The sequence below is a fragment of the Sorex araneus genome, chromosome X (genome assembly GCF_027595985.1).
Source record: "Sorex araneus isolate mSorAra2 chromosome X, mSorAra2.pri, whole genome shotgun sequence".
NCBI lineage: Eukaryota > Metazoa > Chordata > Mammalia > Eulipotyphla > Soricidae > Sorex > Sorex araneus.
This window is the reverse complement of record NC_073313.1, coordinates 61,567,682-61,587,041: the sequence shown is the minus strand read 5'-3', so window position 1 is coordinate 61,587,041 and position 19,360 is coordinate 61,567,682. Positions and strand designations below refer to the sequence as shown.

Genomic DNA, 19,360 nt, shown 5'->3' with positions numbered 1-19,360 from the left:
GATGGATAATCCTTATACAACACCTCATGTCCTGTTTGAATGTAGGTATCTTTAGTACTCAAAAAATTCCCAACACTTCATGTAGATTGTTAAGTCCTTCAATACAGACCTTTCTGTAAAGCAGCCCCACCCCAGGTTTTTCTGCGCTGGCACCTGATACCACAAAGATATCACATGGTTTTCTCTACACCCCGTGGGGTTTCTCATGGGGTAGTTTTCAAAATGAAGATGTTCCCCCAACAACTCTTCAAGAAGGCAGGTTAATGGAAGCTTTTAACATTTTCTCAGGAAGGCGGAAGGTGACACACAAGTCATTACCTGCTAACAAATGCATTGTCCTGGACTCCATCTCTGTCCTCTAAGTCCGAAATTTGTTACCTCAATAAAAGTCTCACAGTATCATAGTGAGTTCATCTTTTCCTGAATATTTTTTTTCTTGAGAAATGTGGTATTTCAAATATGCTTCACATGGCACCATTTTCTTACTGCCAAATCTCAGAAGAGCTAAATGACAAAGATTTCTTCCCAGAGTCTCTGGGAAAGAGCCCAGCCCTGCTAATACCCCATGAGATCCAAAGTAAAGAACCCAATTGAGCAAACCTGGCCTTACCGATGGAAAATGCAGGGAAATGATGGGATGCATAGGGTTTGAGTGGCAAAATTTGCAGTAATATTTCTCTTCTCTCACAAGAGTAATGGAACATTAATCCGGTATCCAATGTGGTGCCACATCAGGATATAACTAACTATGGCATGAGAAAAGTCTTTTTCCCTTTTTTGGTCACACCCAGAGGTGCTTTGGGCTTAGTCCTGGCTCTGTGCTCAGGATCACTCCTAGAGAGGCTCAGTGGAACATATCAGGTGCCGGGAATCGGACACGAGTCTAGCACATGCAAGGCAAACACCTTTACCTGTCGTACTATTTTTTTCGTTGCTTTTTTGGGGGTCACACCCGGAGATGCACAGGGATTAACTCCTGGCTCCACACTCCTGGTGGTTGCTCGGGTGACCATATGGGATGCTGGGAATCAAAGCCGGGTTGGCCCCGTTCAAGACAAACACCCTACCTGCTGTGCTATTGCTCCAGCCCCACCTGCTGTACTGGTGATGAGGAAAAGAGGCGCTGCTCATAGTCCAGACAGGCTCACTCCGAGCAGGCTAGCACCAGAGAGCAGGAGCGGCCAAGTGGTAGCTGAGTCTGGATGGCAGAACCATGGAGTGCATTCAGGGTGTCCTTGAGATGGTCAGGGTGTCGCTTTGGGAACGTGGTAAGCTGGGAACAAACGCTAAGTGTGTTCATGGCCTTGAGGTGGTCCTGACCCCACTTTGCAAAATAACATGCTTTGAATTTCTGCTTTTGTTCTCTCCTGCCAGCTGCCTGCAAATGGCCCAACCCTCATCAGATAAGCTAGAAAACTGAGCATTTGCCTTTGCTCTGAAGCCAGTTCTTTTGGAGCACAAGCCCTGCTGGCTGGGTCTTCCAGCGTAACAGACCAGTGTTGCCCTCCTTCTCAAGGCCTGTGGTTTGTTTATTTTGCTGGCTTTTGTGGGGATTTCCACAAAAGAATCGCTTTAGTCCCTTGCACGAAAAGAAAGTTTTGAAAGGTCCATAGCAAAACACCAGAGACTGGGAGGCTGACAGATACTTATCATGTCATGGTTCTGGAGGCTGGGAGCCCAAGTTCAAAGCTCTGGAAGGGTTGGGTTCAGGTGAGGCGCATCCTCCTGGCTTGCTGAAAGCCTCTCACGTGGCCTTTGCTTGGTGCTGTTCATGGAGAATGTGAGAGCGCAGTCTCTGGTGTCTGTGGTCCTGTTGTTCATCGATTTGCTCTAGCCGGCACCAGTAACGTCTCCATTGTGAGACTTGTTGTTACTGTTCTTGGCATATCGAATATGCCACGGGGAGCTTGCCAGGCTCTGCCGTGCAGGCGGGATACTTTCCGTAGCTTACTGGGCTCTGCAAGAGAAACGGAGGAATCGAATCCCCGTCGGCCGCGTGCAAGGCAAATGCCCTACCCGCTGTGTCTCTTCTAGAGAGGCACTAATCCCATTAGATCAGGGGCACATACTTCTGCCCTGATCACCTTTTAAAGGGTTCCTCTCTAAGCGCCGTTCATGGAGCATTACAGCTTCAACAGGGCAGAGAAGGACGGAGGGGACCGGAGCACTCAGCGTCTAACAGTGGCTCTAACATTTGAATCGTTTTGGAAAACCCAGAGTTCAAGGAGGGCGTGTCGAAGATTATGCGGAGCTCTTTTCTGCTTCCTCGCAGCCCTGCACGCCCAGTGGTCCTTTTACCCACGGCTCATTCACTCTTATATGCAAGCGGACTGCTGGGGCTCCAGGCATCCCTGTTTAACCTTCAGCTGGTTGGCCCTGGGATGGGAACCTAAAGCTCCCTGTCGCAACGGCTGTCTGTCATCAGTAAGGAAACGACTCCATTTATCATTTACCAGTCAGATTGGGGCCAGGGGTACTGTCTATACCCCGAATAACTACAGACGAAGGCGCTTAGTCGCGATTCGCAGCCCCATACCAACACAATCAGTGTGGAGAGCGGAAGGGCTTTGCCAGCTAAACCTCAGCAAACAGGGCAGGGACATCTGCTGGGGCCAGGAAGCCGAGAGCCTCTAGCCCTGTATCCGGAGCTACCGCCTTGGGTTTCACAGCGGGGCTTTATCTAGCAGAAGCTGAGTGTTGCTCTGAGCGTACCCCCCGAACGGAAGTTCAGAGGATGTCCTCGGAACACGCGGTCGCCCTGCAGATGGCCGGGACGTGGGCGTGCGGGGAAGCGGAGAGGGGCGGAGAGCGATCGCGGCGACGTCTGGAACTGCTCCGGAGGGAAGCGTCGCGGGGCGTCTGTGCCCCGTCCCTTGCGAGCTGCGCTGGCAGGGGAAGCCGCGGGCTCAGGTGTGGGTGGGGTGCCAGGCGCAGGTGTGGGAGAGCCGGCCTACCTGGGGGCCCCCTGCAGCGCCGCCCCGCCCCGCCCCGCCCCCGGCGCCCCTGCGCCCGGCCTCCAGGGTCATCGCACGGGCGAGCGCCCTTTGACTTGGCTCCCCGGCACCGGGCGCACGTCGCCGCGGGCTGTGGGGGTGCAGCGGCGGGGCGGCCCGGCCGCGGGGTCCCGGGGCGGGCGCCAGGTGGGGCGGTGCGGGCCCCGCCCCCGGCCCCGCCCCGGCCCCGCCCCCCGCGCGGCCTTCTGGGTAGCGCGGTGGCCGCCAGGTGACAGCTAATGGCGGCGGCCGCCTGAGGCGGCGCGGGGCGGCGGCGGCGGCACTGCGGGGCGCTCCCGGGGGCGCCGCTCTCCCGGCGACAGCGCGGCGGCCGAGGCGCGCCATGGAGCGGCCGGCGGCGCTGGCAGCGGCGGCGGGCGCGGCGGGTGGCGAGGGCGGCGGGGCCGCGGGCCCGGGCGCGGCGGGCGGCAGGAGGCCCCCACGGGGGACGGCGGGCCCGACCCCCGGCGCCCGGCAGCCCAGCGCGGACGCTCTGGACAGGTAAGCGGGGCCCCGCGCCCCCCCACCCGGCCCGGGCCCCCCCGCGCCCCTCGGCCCGCCCCGCCCCCACCGCACTTCCGCCCCCCCGCCCTGCGCCTCGCAGCTGTCAAAGCGTTTCCCGGCCGCCGAGCCGCCCCCGCCGCCCCGTCCCGCCGGAGCCTTGACCCCCCGCGCCCCCGCGATCGGACGGTCGCCACGGGGGCGGGAGGGCGAGGAGGGAGGCCTGGGGGTGGGGACACCCCCCCGCCCACAACTCCGGGGTGCTCGGGCCGCCGTCCATGGAGGCGCGGGACGGAAACGCGACATCTGTCCCCGGGAGGGCCGCGCTGTCGCGGGCGGCGGGGCGGCCGGGAGGGAGAGGGAGAGGGCGGACGCCCATCGCTCGCTGGCCGGGCAAGTTGCAGAAGTCAGTGGGACCCGCAAGGTATCGGGGCACCCCCGAGGCTCCCGCGCCCGGGAACGCGCCCCACGGCCCGGCCCGGCCAGTTTCCCCACATCTGGGGCCCTTCGCTGACACCCGCGCCGCCGCGGGGGATGCAGTTAGGCAAGAGCCATTGGCGGCAGGCGCTGAGGCCTGAGCCGATGTTCATTCCTGCCTGCCTTAGTCATAGCACTTAGATGGACTTTGGGAAGTTTCCAGAAGCAGAGGCAACCCCCTGTTTCCTGTCAAACTGGGTGCCCCGGCGAGGTATCTGAGTGAATCCGCCACCCCCACGGCAGCTTCACTGCGACAGGGGTCTCCGCGCTTGTGCTGGCCGGGGGCGTGTCTGTGTTGGGTTTGGGGCTTTCCGTCCAGTGGTGATCAGTTTCGGTGCGGGGGTGGGGGGTGGGGGGATCAGGGGCGCGGGGGGGGGGGTGGGGGTGGCCTACACAGGCAGGTCCGCCCACGGGGGCAGGCAAGCTGGGCCCTTGCGGAGTGTTTGAAGAATTCTCGGCTGTGCGGGTTCCAGCCTGAGATGCCGGTTTTGGAGCGGGGGAGATCTGCAGGACTTAACTGTTCCCTGCTCTCACGACCCCAGCCCTGCGGTTTTCGTTTTTCATCGCCGCCACCCGGAAGGGGCTCCCAGTTGATTTTTTTCCCGTGGGTTGGAGGTAGGGCAGAAGAGAACCTTCCACAGGAGCCCGCATTGGAAGCGAGCTGGGAAGAATGTGAAGTCGGCCAGGGGACAGGGCGGGGAGGGCGGTGACCCTGGGAGTGGAATGTGCAGCAGGTGATGCGTGAGGGGGCGGGAAGTGACAGAAGCAGAGGCAGACAGGGCCCACATCCGGCTGCTTGGGGCCTTCTTGACTGCCTGCTTGGGTGGGGCTCCCTAATCACCTCTAGTGCTTGATTCAAATGCACGTTCCCGGGCCCCACCCTAAGTCTAGTCTACCCATCCCTGGAGTGCAGTCTGCATCTGGGTCTGCGCTGCTCTTAATAAGCACCTTTGCTGTGAGGAAGGTGGCCTGGGCTCTCCCTTACCCGGGATGCTGCTGGCTTACAGGTTGTACAGGTGTGGCGATGAATATCTCTGTCTTGGCACGAGTGGTTGGAATGGAAAGAGCTACGGGGATCCCAAAGGAATTTCCATCCAGTGCGCTCCTCAAGGGGACTGGCACTTGAAAACTACGGGTCAGCAGGAGTTGGAGCAGCTTTTTTTTGGGGGGGGGGTGGTGGTGGGTGGGTGTGATTAGTAGGTTTGGCAAATGCTGTCATCCTCTGCCAGACAGTCTGTTGGACCTGAGGCTATCATGGAGAGCACACATATAAGTCTCAGAGCAGTGTAGTGGGAGAGGTAGATGAAAAGTAAGTCGAGAGTGTTCTGTCAGATGGTCGTCAACATTAGGGGAGAGAGAAAGAAGTGGGAAGGGGGCTGGAATGGTGGGACAGCGGGTAGGGCGTTTGCCTCGAATATGGCAGACCCTGGTTTGATCCCCAGCATCCCATATGGTCCCCAGAGCACCCCCAGGAGTGATTCCTGAGTGCAGATCCAGGAGTAACCCCTGTGCATCGCTGGGTGTGACCCCAAAAGCAAAAAAAAAGTGGGAAGGAGGTAGAAGTGGCAGGTTGGGGGACGGGTGGCCGGTGTCCAATGCACAGGGACATTGGCTAAGGAAGGTGGCATTTGAGTACTGCCCCTAAGGAAGTGATCCGGTGGGACAGATTTCTGGGGTGTGAGCACGGGCAAAGTGGGCAAGAGCTGACCAGTGTCACTTGTGAGAGGGACCTAGGGAGGGAGCAGTAGGGAGTGGGCGAGATGTTAGTGGTCACGGGGCCGGTGGCGGAGATTCATGGGCAGCCCGTGGGACTCTGTGGAGTAGGGTCTGGAGGAGATGGCAGAGAGGTGTCCATAAGCCCATGCAGACAGTGGGGAGGAGGTGTGGGGGCTGAGCGACAGAGTGGAGGGAGGGAGGGGTTTGAAGGATCCCTGCGGGGTCAAGTGAGTGTTGGCTGCAGACTGATAGTTGAGTCCGAGAGAAGAATCCCGGCGTGCCAGTGCTGTGCATATGGGTAAATGGTGTTGCTGAGCCGGGAGCAGCTCTGAGGCAGCTGGCAGCTGGCAGGCTCTCGGCTCCAAACTTAGCAGTTAATGAGAGGCCAGCTGTATGTTCTCGAGAGCACTGAAGACCTCAGTGTGGGAGTCCTTGACCTAGAGAGGGGGCCGCAGTGTGAACTGGATGGGGCACGGGGCAAGATAGATACTGAGCCGATGAGAGGGACACGACTTGGTTGAGCGTTTGGGTCCGAGGCCTGAGGTGCCTAGCTCAGTGTGTTTTCCCTGGGAACCGGAGGGGAGTGTGCTGCAGGGCTAGCAAGGGTGAATGGGCGGGCTCTCTGGTGGCCCACCACTGGAGCTGCCCGGTGGCATCTGGGTCAGTAAAGGCTAGGGTGGGGCAGCACAGCTGGAAACCACAGCTGCATAGAAGAGACGGCCGGGAAGCACAGCCTCCCTGCTCGGGCGAGGGCCGGGCAGGCCGTGTGCTGGAACTCGGACCCGGGCTTCTCTCAGGCGGGCAGACCTGCGGGCCTAGCAGAGGATTGGCGTGCACAGGGCACTGAGCGCACGTGGACGGACATAGGACTTGAACCCAGGCTGCTGCCTGCAGGCCCGTTATACTGAGTGTCGCCACCTTGGTGAGGACATTTCCAGCGTCTCAGCCGACCACACCATAGTGTGAGGGGCAGAGGTGGTCAGGGGCGCTTCGGGAACTCAGTGGCCGCTGTGGTTTTGGGGCCATCACGGGCTTATCTGCTTTGAGCCAGTTTTCATCCCTGTGGGTGGCCCGGGGAGGGAGTGAGGAGTTCTTCCGCCTGCGGTACCTGGGTGGGTCCTCAGAGCCATGCCTGCACGGCATCGCCTCTTCCTGCCAGGATCCTAGGGAGCCTGGAGACCAGCTGCCCACAGCGGAGGGAGGGGCAGCGCTACCGGCCAGGTGGGTTCCAAAGGTTCACTTGACTGTGGACCCAAGGTGCTGGTGAGGAAACACAGCCTGCTGAGGAGGCGTGAGAGCAGGCCGCAAAGGCGCCTTGGCCTTTCAAAGGGAAACTGAAATCCCACTCCCCCCTTCCTTCCTCTTAGTTAAACCTTGTGGTAGGTTCTTGACACGTGATCGACACGTCTAGCCATTCAGCGGGTGCCTGTACTTGTACTTTCAACCGCCGCATCACGGTTGTGCTGTCTTGATCAGAGCCAGCCAGGTAGCACACTCGCGGGAAACAGATGTTCTGTTTGGTCCTCTAGGTTATCTTCTGCCCTGCCTAGGCGCTCAGGCTTTACTGTCCTCTGACTAGAGTGTGGATTGAATTAGTGACGGAATTTTTCAAGGCCAGGAGCGTTGCTTAGAGAGAAAGCTACCTGCTAGGTAAACTTCCATAAGCACCTTCTGCCCTCGTGTTGATTTCTTCACCATTTGGACACATTGTGAGCCCAGCCAGTCCCCGGGTGCAATCTGAATTCTAGCCCTCCAGAATTGGCTTTGTGGTCCCAGAGGACAGCCCCTTCACTTCCCAGCCAATGAGCCTGGTCAACCACTGGAGCCTCAGCTTGCTGGAGATGGATCACTGAGGTTCGGGCAAGGCCGCCTCCGGAATGTGTTGAGCGCTGTAAGCACCTTGCAACTTGGAGGTGCCACTCCGGCAGCCCTGGTGGTTCTCACGTGGGCAGTGGCAGGCATCTGTGCCGCCTCCTCCGATTTTCTCTCCAGCGTAATGAGTTGGGCACTGTTGGTTGTGCCATGTCCTGGAAGGACAGCGCCAGGCATGTCACCTCTGGGCCTCCACTTCCTCATCGCGGAAATAACTTGCTCATCCCTGTTCTTATCACACTTCGATATCTCACACTTCTGAGACCATACCAGACCGGAAGAGCCTTTTATCTGTTGTTCAGATGTGGAGGAGGTAGCCTTCATGCTACACATGCGACATCAGTTTTCTAGTCTGTTCTTTTTCAAAACCACAGTTAACATTGGCTCACTAAAGGGTCAGGGATATGACTCAAGTGGAAGAGCACATTACTTGCTTGTAAGAGGCCCTAAGTTTGATTCCCGAGCGCCTTATGAATGCCCACCCCCAGCACACCAGGTGTAACTCCAGTGGCCCCAAGCACTAATGGATATAGCCCCATTTTTTAAAAGCCACTTCTTTATATGAACATAGTTTCTTTTTCTTTTTGGGTCATACCCAGAGATGTTCAGTGGTTACTCCTGGCTCTGCACTCAGGAATGACTCCTGACAGTGCCTGGGGGACCATGTGGGATGCCGGGGATCAAACCCAGATCAGCCGCATGTAAGGCAAACGCTCTACCCTCTGTACTATCACTCCAGCCCCATAGTTTTATTATTAACAAAACTGAATCCTGCTTTTAAGTGAACCCAGACCTTTGTTCCACTGAATTACTTTGTTTCGCTGGAAATTGTTTCCTAAATTTCAGACTACACGAAATTGAGTTTGAAAAACTTATGCTGTAAATTAGACACCTCACTTTAGAATTACTCTACATACATTGTTAGGAATAGTCACTCTTATAATCGTAATAAACTAAAACTCCATCCCATTAAGTGATAGGGATATGCTTGAATATCTAAGAATCTTAATCTTCAAAAAGAATTTCTTGATTCAATTATAATAAACATGGAAACTAATCTGACTTCTGGGTCAGTACCGCAGTTCTTGTAATCAATGGAAAGGTAACCAAATAACTCAGAGTTCATTTTCTAAAAACCAAAATATACATAGGTCCCAAGGCAGCGCTCATTTTTCCCACCTAGAGCCTATCTGTCTCTTCAATTTTTTTAATCACACTATTTCTTTTAGTCCTACAGGGTCACATGTTGAATGGTGTAAACAGCTTATAGCTGCTACAATTTCTAGTCAGATTTCAGGTTCAGTGACATCAGAAAATGTATCCAGAGATTACAAGGTAAGCAATCCTGAGTCCTTCATTCATTTTCAATAAACTCCATAGGGAAGATGCTTTGCAGTCATATTTGAGTGAGGTTTTGGGCCCCTGCTGCCCAGCGGTGTGCTTGGGAATTCGGCTCAAGGGCTGTTTATCCTGAGACCTGGAATTTATGAGAGGGATTTTGCCAGTCGTTAGTTAATGTGGCTATGGTTTTGTAGTCGAGAGGAAAAGCTGTTTTTAGCTTATGATCATTCTTTTAAAAGTCCAATTCCGTTTTCATAATAAATGCATATGTTTTGTTAGTATTCTGAATTTCAGAAAACGTCCAATGTATAGTATTTCCCTACTTTCCAGTTTGTTTCCATATTTAGGTACTACCTGTGAGTATTCAGCATTAACAGGTGATACTAGAATGCAAAAAACTTGAAAATATCCAAGGAATTTTATATGGGCACTCCTATTTCCAGAGTTTACCAAAGTAAGAATTTGTGTGTGTATGTGTGTGTGTGTGTATGCATGCAAGGCATGCACTTTACGAATAAGTTACACCGTGGACCTCTTGTGTATTTTTAAAGTTGGAGTCTCACCTTTTCCAACGTTAATAGTAATAACCTCTTTGTCAGCAGAGACTGGGGTTCTTTTATTCCCTACTGGTTCTGCAGTAAGGTCCTGGAGCATATTGGGTGCCCAATGCATACACATTGACTCAGGACAAAGGAATCACTTGCCTGCTCCATCTTCAGTAGGCTGCAGAGGAATTTTGTTTTAATAGCAGTCAACTATTAACAGGTGCATGAACTGAACTCATGTTTACATTTCAGTAGCAGTGTTTACTTGGGTTACTGTTTCAGTTTATTATGGTCCTGTTCGCCTGCTAATAACAGTAGATAATTGGTTTTCACAAGTAAGTGCAAGTCATCTTTATTATCCCCAGTGCCCTTGTCAACATTTTCTCTAAATTACCGTCCTTGCCAAACACTGAATCTTAAAACGTTTCAAGAACTACCATATGGATCTTAATTTATTCTTTGTAGCCATCCTTGATTAAGGGCTCTTGTTCCACTCCTTATTCCTCATAGGGTGGGATGTAGTAAGTGCAGAAACTGACTCCAGGAGATGAGTAAGGCTTGGCTGCCACCCTGCCTGCTCCTGCTGCCCACCACTGGCACACAGGGCTGTGGATTAGTTGCCGGCAGCTTAGCCTTTAAGAAGAGCAATGGTGGCATTCTGACCAGGTTTCTTTCTCTGTTAGCTAGAATGTTTGCCCAAGTAGGAGTTGAGGCTCCTGCTCCACAGTCGTAGCTTGGGAAGTGTTTGCTGTACCATCCATGCCCGATGGCTTTTCACTAAGCTGGTGCAGGCCCTGCCAGCGTCGGCTGCCCCCTTCTTAGCCAGAACCTGCCATTCGCCAAGCAGAGAAGCCCAGGAATCATAATAGCGGAGCACTGCTCTTTGATGTTAGAATGATTTTTCTTATGTATAATTAGGAGTCAACAATAATGGTTTCTTTATGGTACTGTAAGTGTCGCTTTCTAACCTATGCGCTAGTAGGTCAGGCTGTATGTGCCCATACAAACAGCTCTCACAGTGATTCAATTAAGAAAAAAGATTAAAATTGCCGTCTCATCCATGTGAAGGACAAGCAAAATGAGATCATGTGAGAGAAAAATAAATAAATAAAATGTCATATTAGTCTATGGACAAATTTATGTAGCAGAGTGAACTTAGGTTCTGGTGATAGGCTGATGGTATTCAAATAAAAATAAGGGAAATGGGATTTTAAGTATTTACATCAGATCACAGCCAACTGCGATGAATTATTGCAGGGGTATGTCTTTTCATTGTTATATTTGCCCTACAGCCAAGTCCACAATGTTGATATTTCACTTTGGCTTGGAGGTCATATCTGCTTCAGAGAAAAACTTTTTTTGTAAGAAGTTGGAGGGATGGGCTGGAGCAATAGCACAGCGGGTAGAGCGTCTGCCTTGCATGCAGCCGACTCGGGTTCAATTCCCAGAATCCCATATGGTCCCCCGAGAACCACCAGCAGTGATTCCTGAGTTCAGAGCCAGGAGTAACCCCTAAGCATCACTTGGGTGTGACCCAAAAAAAAAGTTGAAAAAAATTTTTTAAAAAAGAAGTTGAAACAAATTTAAAAAAAGAAGTTGGAGGGGTCCTTCAGCAAAGAAATAAGAGAGAAATGTATTTATCATATTAGAAATCCCAGTGGAAAGTCTTGATGGAGAGAGAAACGTGAAGTGTGGGGTCGTTGAGGTGTAGACAGTAAGCAGAGTCAAATCTGTAGAGCTGATGATACTACTGTAGCACAAATGAGTCGATTAAGATAGATTAAAGATTAATCTTTCACCCCTGGCAAGAGAAATAACGAGGCACTGTAATTTATAGTACCGTTAATGGTGGTGTCCTGCACACATCATTCCAGCAGCATACCTACCACCAGAATGTCCACTTCCCCCACCAGGTCCCAAAAGGCTCTATTCAACTCAGTTCTGGGAGCCAGCAGTTCTGCCCTTGCCCACTTGTTGTTCTACCACTGTGAAGCTTTAAATGAGAGATCATTCTGTATTATCCCTTCCCTTCTGACTGACTTCACTCAGCACCATACCCTCTAGTTCACCCATGGCATGGCACAGATTGCATGATTTTGTCCTTGTTTTACAGCTGCATAGTATTCCATAGTGTGCATATGCCACAGCTTATTGATCCCTTTATGCGTGGTTAGGCATTTGGTTTATTTCCATATCTTGGCTATTAAGTAAGTGTTGCAATGAACATAGGTGTGCACATATCCTTGCAAATTAATTTTTTTTATTGCAGAGGGAGAAGCCAAGGAGTGGTATCACTAGGTTGAATGTGATCTATCACTAGGTTGGATATGACTATCACTAGGTAGTTCTATTCCTACCTTTTTAAGAGACCCAATAAGACACCTCCATATTTACTTCCCATGGAAGCTTCCAGGCAGCATTCCCACAAACAGTGAATGAGGGTTCCTTCCTCATCACTACCCACCAACACTGGCTTTTTCCAGGCTTTTTTATTATATATTCCATTCTCACTGGTGGTAGATGATAGCTCATTGTTGTTTTGCTGCAACTCCTTACTTATAAATGATGATGAGCACTTTTTCATATGCCTGTTGGTGAACTGAATTTCTTCTTTGAGGAAGTATCTGTTTATCTCCTCTCCCTATTTGAGATGGGAGTGTTAGATTTTTTTATCGTTCAGCTTTGAGAGTGCTTTGTAGATCTCTTGGATATTAGACCTTTTATTTAAAGTTTTCAAATTCTTTATTTTTTTTTATTTTTTAAATTTTTTTATTGAGTCACCATGTGGAAAGTTACAAAGTTTTCAGGTTTAAGTCTCAGTTATACAATGCTCGAACACCCATCCCTTCACCAGTGCATATATTCCACCACCAAGAATCACAGTGAACCTCCCTCCCACCCCCCCACCTTCCCAGCCCCCCACCCCACCTGTGTAGCTGATAAATTTCACTTTACTTTCTCTTTATTTTGATTGCATTCAATATTTCAACAAAACTCACTATTATTGTTTGGAGTTTCTCCCCCGTAAAGTTGGACCTGCTGAAAAGGAAGCATTTGATAATTTGTTTTCCATTGCTGAGAATGAAGAGATATGAGGTCGAGTGACCACACTAGCGGCTTCATGGTTCTGGGTTTCTGTATTTTAGTATTTTAGTAACTAAGTACAGAGAAATATCTGCCAGAAATTACATCACTGCAAATTTGTACTTCTCAGTTATATTATATTCCACATATGAGTGCAATCTTTCTATGTCTGTCTCTTTCTTTCTGACTCATTTCACTCAACATGATACTTTCCATGTTGATCCATTTATATGCAAATTTCATGACTTCATGTTTTCTGACAGCTACATAGTATTCCATTGTGTATATGTACCAGATTTTCTTTAACCAGTCATCTGTTTTGGGGCGAGTTTTCAAATTCTTAATCACAGTGAATTACGGAGCTACAAAGTTATTTATTATTTACTTTCAGGCATACAGTGTTCCAACAGTAGTCCCTTCACCAGTATCCATTTCTCTCCACCACTGTCCGCAGTTTCTCTCCCCACTCCCAGCCGGCCTCAGTGGCAGGCACTTCTCTCCACCCCATTGTCATAGTGTTCCGTTCCCTAATTCATCCCATCTACCTCCAATCCATTGGCAAGCTTCCTACTGAAGAACATTTCCCCTCTTCGCTTCTATTGCCTTTTGGGTTTGTTATTCCCTTATGTAATGTCTTTATGTGCCTCCTATGAGAGAGATACTGTGCCCTTGTGCTATTCCTCTCCCTCCAACTAACTTCACTCAACACTATACTCTTTAGATCCATCCATGTAGCCTGGATTTTAGCCTTTTATCTGACATATTATGTGCAAATATTTTCTCCCATGTATTAGGGTATCTTTTTATTTTAGCTAGAGACTCTTTTGCTATGCAGAAGCTAATTAACTCGATGTAATCCCATTTATTTATTTTTTGTTTTTGTCATCTTTGCCTCTGTGGTTCTCTCGTTGAAGAGACAACCTCTGAGATTCATTTCCTGGAGAGTTCTACCAAAGCTTTGGAACTTAATTGTGGGGATGGTATGAGATACAGTTACTATTTCATTTTATCACATGTGAATATCTAGTTTTCCCAACACCATTTATTGAAGAAAATTTCCAAGAAACAGATTTTAAATAATAAAATCATATGTTTCAAAGTTGCAATGATAATTTTGTATCCTGCTTATAAAACAGTTCTTAAAGTCAGGGTAACACAGAATGGCTATATAGACCCACTGGCATGGGAGCCCTTGTAGAAGGTTGTCCCTGAAGGTCCAGGCAGAATTCCTTGAGGATTTAATTGGTGGTCATGGGTCCCTATATTGTGCTAATATTTTATTTGAAATGTACCTTTGGTTCTGGGGCTGATTTATTTTTTATTAAACCCAATGTCAGCAATTAACTGATGGGAGCAGATGTGTATATGTTGCATAGAAACACCTGTGATCCTCCTTTTTCATGGACAGTCTGCATCTTGATTGGAAGTGCAGATTGTCTTCAGAGTTATAAGTTGCTCCACATCATCTTCACCCCCGAGCATGTCCAGGTTTGTCATCTTCTTTTTTTTGGGGGGGTGCACCTGGCTGTGCTCACTTCCTCCTGACTGTGCTCAGGCATCACCCCTGGTGGGACTGCACTTGGAAAACCATATGCAGTGGTGGGGATCGAACTTGGGTCACCTGGGTACAAGCACTTTCCCTGCTGTACTCCAGCCCCTGTAATATTTTTTTGACATAGCATTTATTTCAGCCTTAAAAACAACCCATGCGATAACCTTTATAAGTGTCATTTCACAGATGAGGGAACCCATGTCCTGAGAGATTAAGTGACTTGCTTAGTGTCACAGAGACTAGGGATTTGAATGCTAGTCATATTGAAAGTCCTATTGGAAATTGAAGTAAGTTTTAAAAAATTATTTTCGGGTGGGGCGTGCTTTGCTCAGGGCTCACTCCTGGCAGGACTCGGGGAACCATATAGGTTGCTAGGGATCGAATCCAGGTCAGCCACATGCAAGGCAAGTGTTATTTGTTGTATGGTCCCTTGAGTAGTTTTTCAAAATTGAATCAGTGATATACATAGTTATAAAGTTGTTCATGATTTTCAGTCATATATTATTCCAACACCCGTCCCTTCACCAGTGTACACTTTCCACCACTAATGTCTCCAGTTTCTCTCTCTCTGTCTCTCTTTCTGTCCCCCCCTCAGCTACCCCCATTTGGGGCATTGTGGTTTGTAATACAGATACTGAAAGGTTATCATGTATATCCCTTTACCCACTTTCAGCACTCAGTTCTTGTCCAGAGTGATCATTTCAAACTAATATTGTCATACCTGCCCCTTTTCTGTCCCAACTGTCCTTTACCCCACACACAATTGTGGCAAGATTTTAAATGTGTTCGCACTAATTTTCTCTGCCACTACAGAGTGTGTGGAGGCAGAGGCGTGGGTGAGTTCAAAATTCAGCTCCACCTATAATTCACCGCCAAGGAAGAGGAAGGCATTGCTGCTGGATGTGTAATGGACATGAATACGAGGTGTTGACAGCCGCCCTCATTCAGGATGGCCTTGAATGCTCATTTGAAGCTGCCAAAGCCTTCACCAATCACCAAGACTGTCTTTGTGTGCTTGGATCCCCTGTGATGAGTTATGTATGTCGAGTTGGTGGAGGCATTTTGTGTTAAACACTACATCAGCCTAATAAAGGATGGTGATAAGAAACTAGGGGTATGGGCCGGTCTCTGTAAAACTGACAGACAAGGGAAACCCAGGGAAGTGGTTGGCTGTAGTTCAGTTGTGGTTATGGATGATGGCAAATAGTCATAGGCCAAGGTTGTCGTTAAGGAATACTTCAAATGCAAGAAATGAATAAATAAGAATTTTGGCTCTTAAAAAATCTGTTTCCAGCACCCCCTGTTTTTTTCAGAATGTGTTCCCTTGGTCTGCCCACATCAGTAGTCTCTGATGTGCCTGCAAGGATGTAGCATCCATGGTCCCCATACGGCTTAGTGAATCTAAATCCTTGTAGGCAGGAAACCAAATGCCTCTGATATCCATAATGCCTCGGGGGCAATAATTATGCTAATCATATCTGAATGGCTTCCTAGGTTGTTATCAGGTGGAACTGGTGACTGGACAGCAGGTCTCTGATACATTCCTACAAGTCTGTATAATTAGCAACTGTATTTGTATTTTGAAGAATGATTGTTTTATCATTCACTCATATAAAAATTTGACAGCTCAGGGTCAGATACCGAAAATGGGATGAAACTGTCACTGGTATTGCAGAAGATGAGTTTAGATCAGTGTTTTTCAATGCTGGTCCACAAACCACTGCTAGTCTGCAGGTGAAAAAGGTGGAAAATGCCTTTGAGGTATGTTTCTAGGCAGCTTTCGACAGTTACTTAATTATTTAATGTCATTAGAAAAACCAGCACATCCAATTTGTGATTTAATGAGTTATTGCTCAGAGCCCGGCAGAAGAGGAAAAAATGAATGGATTTCAACCAGTCTTAAAGAACAATACTAATAAGAGTGCATGCAGTATGCAGAGACAGCAAACCACACTGGTAGAGGTGATAGATGAAGTGACAGAAGTTGGAGGAAATGTCCCAGTTGAAAGAGTGTCAAAGCTATTATGTTAAATTCTGTATCAACTCAGTTGATGCGTGTTTTAGATTTACATAAGTACAATTACTAGAAGAAATACAGTAAAATGAATTTTGAAAATTTGAATGTTATTAAAGAACAGCCACTTACAAAGCTGTTGCTAGTTGAATTTTAGACATATAATGAATGTTCTAACACTAATCCCACCACCAGTGTCAACTTTCCTTCACCAATGTTCTCAAGATTCCTCCCAACCCCTGTGGCCTGCCACCTTGACTGACACACTAAAATGAATTTTTGTTCCTCTCTCCTTACCAATTCAATACTTTTACCTTTCCTGGGGTAACAAAGAAAAAACTCCTGGGGCTGGAGTGAATGAACAGAAAGTAGGGTGTTTGCATTGCACACAGCAGACCTGGGCTCGGTCCCCAGCCTCTAATATGGTTCCCCAAGCAATGTCAGGAGTGATTTCTGAGTGCCGCGCCAGGAGTAACTCCTGAGCATCCCCGGGTATGACCTAACCCCTCCCATCTCCCACCAAATCTTAAGTTTTTCAAAATCTTTTAAGGGTCCTGAGAGATAGCACAGTGGGTAAGGCTCTTGCCTTGCACATGATCATCCTGATTTGATCCCCAGCATCCCAATGGTCCCCGAAGAACTGCCTGGAATGATCCCTAAACACAGAGCCAGGAGTAAACCTGGCCACATAATGGGGTATGGCCCAAAAATCAAAGGGGAAAATCTCGTTTGAGGAAATACAATGGTTTAAGGTGGTGGGGGTATGCCTAGATCATTTTTGACCCCAGAATTTAGGGAGGAGAAGGAAAGGAATAGCGTGAAGGGGAAGGGGAGAAGAGATAGATGCAAAGCAGTAGGAGTAGGGGCCAAGGGAACCCAAGTTCCTTGGCGGTGTTGAGGAATGATAGAGCTAAATATCCAAAACACAGAGTCAACAACACTGAGTATTCGTGACCCAGACTTTAATAACCAATTGTAAAAGGTGCCTGCCTGTGAAGAGAGCAGGCTAGGGGTGAGGTGGGTGGGTAGGAGAGGGAGTCTGGGAATACTGGTGGAGGGAAGTTGAGACTTAGTGATAGAACATTGTATGTCAAAACCCAACTGTGAGTAACTAATTCATAACATTTGGGAGAAAAGGAAACAAAATCTGAATATAGTATCGTATCACATGCATTCAGTTAAATAATATCATCGTATATTGTAATGAAACCATTTAGGAACTCTTGGTGGAAAATGACCCAGTTGATCAGCTCCCATTGTTTGGAAAGTAGAACTAGGCAGATAAGAAGAGGAGGAATTGTGGTAGAGTAGTATAAACAGTTCTCATTCACCCTGTGACTCTTTTGTCCCCAAGTGTCAGCTTCACTGATGTAAGGTGTAGAGGGCTTGGATTAGATGATGAGCCTTTAAATTTCTTTCTAGAATATTCTCTCTCTCTCCGGTTTTTGGTCTACACCCGGTGATGCTCAGGGATTACTCCTGGCTCTGCGCTCAGGTAATACTCATGATAGTGTTTGAACCTGGTTCAGTCCCATGTAAGCCAAGCACCCTATCATCTGTATTATTGTTCCAGAGCCAATACTTAAATGTTTTTGTTTCTGTTTTTTGGGCGACATGTGGCAGTGCTGAGGACTCATTCCTGGCTCTCTGCACTCAAGGATCACTCCATTGGCCCAGGAGACCATGTAGAATTCCGGGGATCAAACCTGGGTTGACTGTGTGCATGGCAAACACCCCACCTGCTGTGCTCCAAACCCTAGAACATTCTTCAATTCTGTTTCCAACTGCAGGATTGATCTAACTTGGGCTAGCCTTTAGGAAAGTAGGAGAGTGTAATGTAACTATCCTCATACCTCTGGCCTCATCATCATTCCTGTCATCATCATTTTTCTCTGGCACTCCTGTTTTTTCCTTCTCGTGCCCATGCACAGAAGTTAGATTTCTTCTTCAAACTTCATAAAGAGAAAAAATAAAGAGGGTTCTGTACTGATTTAATAGTTTTAACAGGTTGGTACGGGGACAAAATTCTGGCACCTTAATGAATCACAAACTGGAGCCATCACATTGTGCCACTGACCTGCTTAGCCTAGTATTGTCCAGAGTGGCCCCTGGCCTCCATGAGCACTGCTTCAGGCCCTCCCCACCCCAGCAAGAAAAAAATTAATGGCCTGAAAGGAGGAAGACTTGTAGGGACCTTAGGACCCAGGAGACCTGGGTTCAAGGCGTTTGGATTTCAATTTTGCTACCCATACCCCAGACTTGTTGCTAAAGAGGCCAGTGGGCCAGAAATGCCATTGTGAGTGGACAAGACATGCCTTTCTCTAGCCAGAGGACTTGGAGGGGGAAGCTTAGAAAGAAAAAAACCTTTGGATGCTAACTAGCCAAATGGCACAGAGGAAAATGTGATCACACACTCCATCAGGAAGCCCAGGTAGGTAGCCTGCTTCCATCCGTTCCAGACAGCCCCTGCAGCAGCCCTGTAAGAGATCTGTAGTGTAGGAGCAGGACTCTGCCCTGCCCATCTGTAGGGAGACTGTGGTGCCAGGGTAGGTCTTCGGGGAGATGGGAGCATTGAGGTATCCCTGCAACTCTCAGCCACTACGCTATCAGAAGCCTCACTGGGAAACCTGATCTGCAGTAACAAGGAGCTCCACATTGTCTGGCCATCAGTGACGGCTGAGGGGGAAACTGCACTTCACCCTGAACTGGCTGGAATGAGGCAGTTGTCCCTTTCTGCTGGAACAGCATCAGAAAAAGCAGCAAAAACAGAAGATTTCAGTCACACCCATAGTCTCAATACAGCCTTTTAAAGGTCCATATTTACATTGAAAAATCACATAGCATACTAAGAAACTCATCTGAAACATCAAAAGAGAAATGCGAGAAGAATCAGTAGATGCCCAAACCAAGGTACAAAGATGTCTTTTTACATGCAATATAGAGGTATTCAACAACATGTGAAATCTTTTTTATACTTTGTTATTATTTTTCAAGAGGTGCCAAATCTGACAATGCTTGGGGAAACCTTGTGGTACCAGGGATCTAACTCTTGTGTCACACATGCAAGGTATGTACTCTGCCACTTGAACCACATTCCCCGCCCACTTTGTGTAAATCTTGACTTTTTAGAAATGAAGCTTTAGGGGCCAGAGAGATAGTGCAGTGCATAGGTCCCTTGCCCTGCATGCTGCTGAACCTCCTTCAATCCTGGCATCTCTAATGATCCCCTGAACCTGCCAGGAGTGATCTCTCAGTGCAGAGACAG

At 48.9% G+C, this 19,360-nt stretch overlaps 1 protein-coding gene across 8 annotated transcripts in view; it reads left to right on the top strand.

Moving 5' to 3' along the window:
* Positions 1-3,226: 3,226 nt before the first annotated feature.
* MTMR1 (myotubularin related protein 1) overlaps positions 3,227-19,360 on the top strand; it is a 69,730-nt gene continuing 53,596 nt past the window's right edge. For 5 of the 8 annotated variants that reach the window (XM_055123486.1, XM_055123485.1, XM_055123484.1 and 2 more), the window contains exons 1-2: positions 3,228-3,494; positions 8,789-8,894. In XM_055123486.1, the coding sequence (XP_054979461.1) occupies positions 3,337-3,494; positions 8,789-8,894 (264 nt within the window). In that variant the 5' untranslated portion in view covers positions 3,228-3,336. Of the gene's footprint in view, positions 3,495-8,788; positions 8,895-19,360 lie in introns of all 8 variants that reach the window. The other 3 variants (XM_055123482.1, XM_055123481.1, XM_055123488.1) reach the window with 2 other exon arrangements.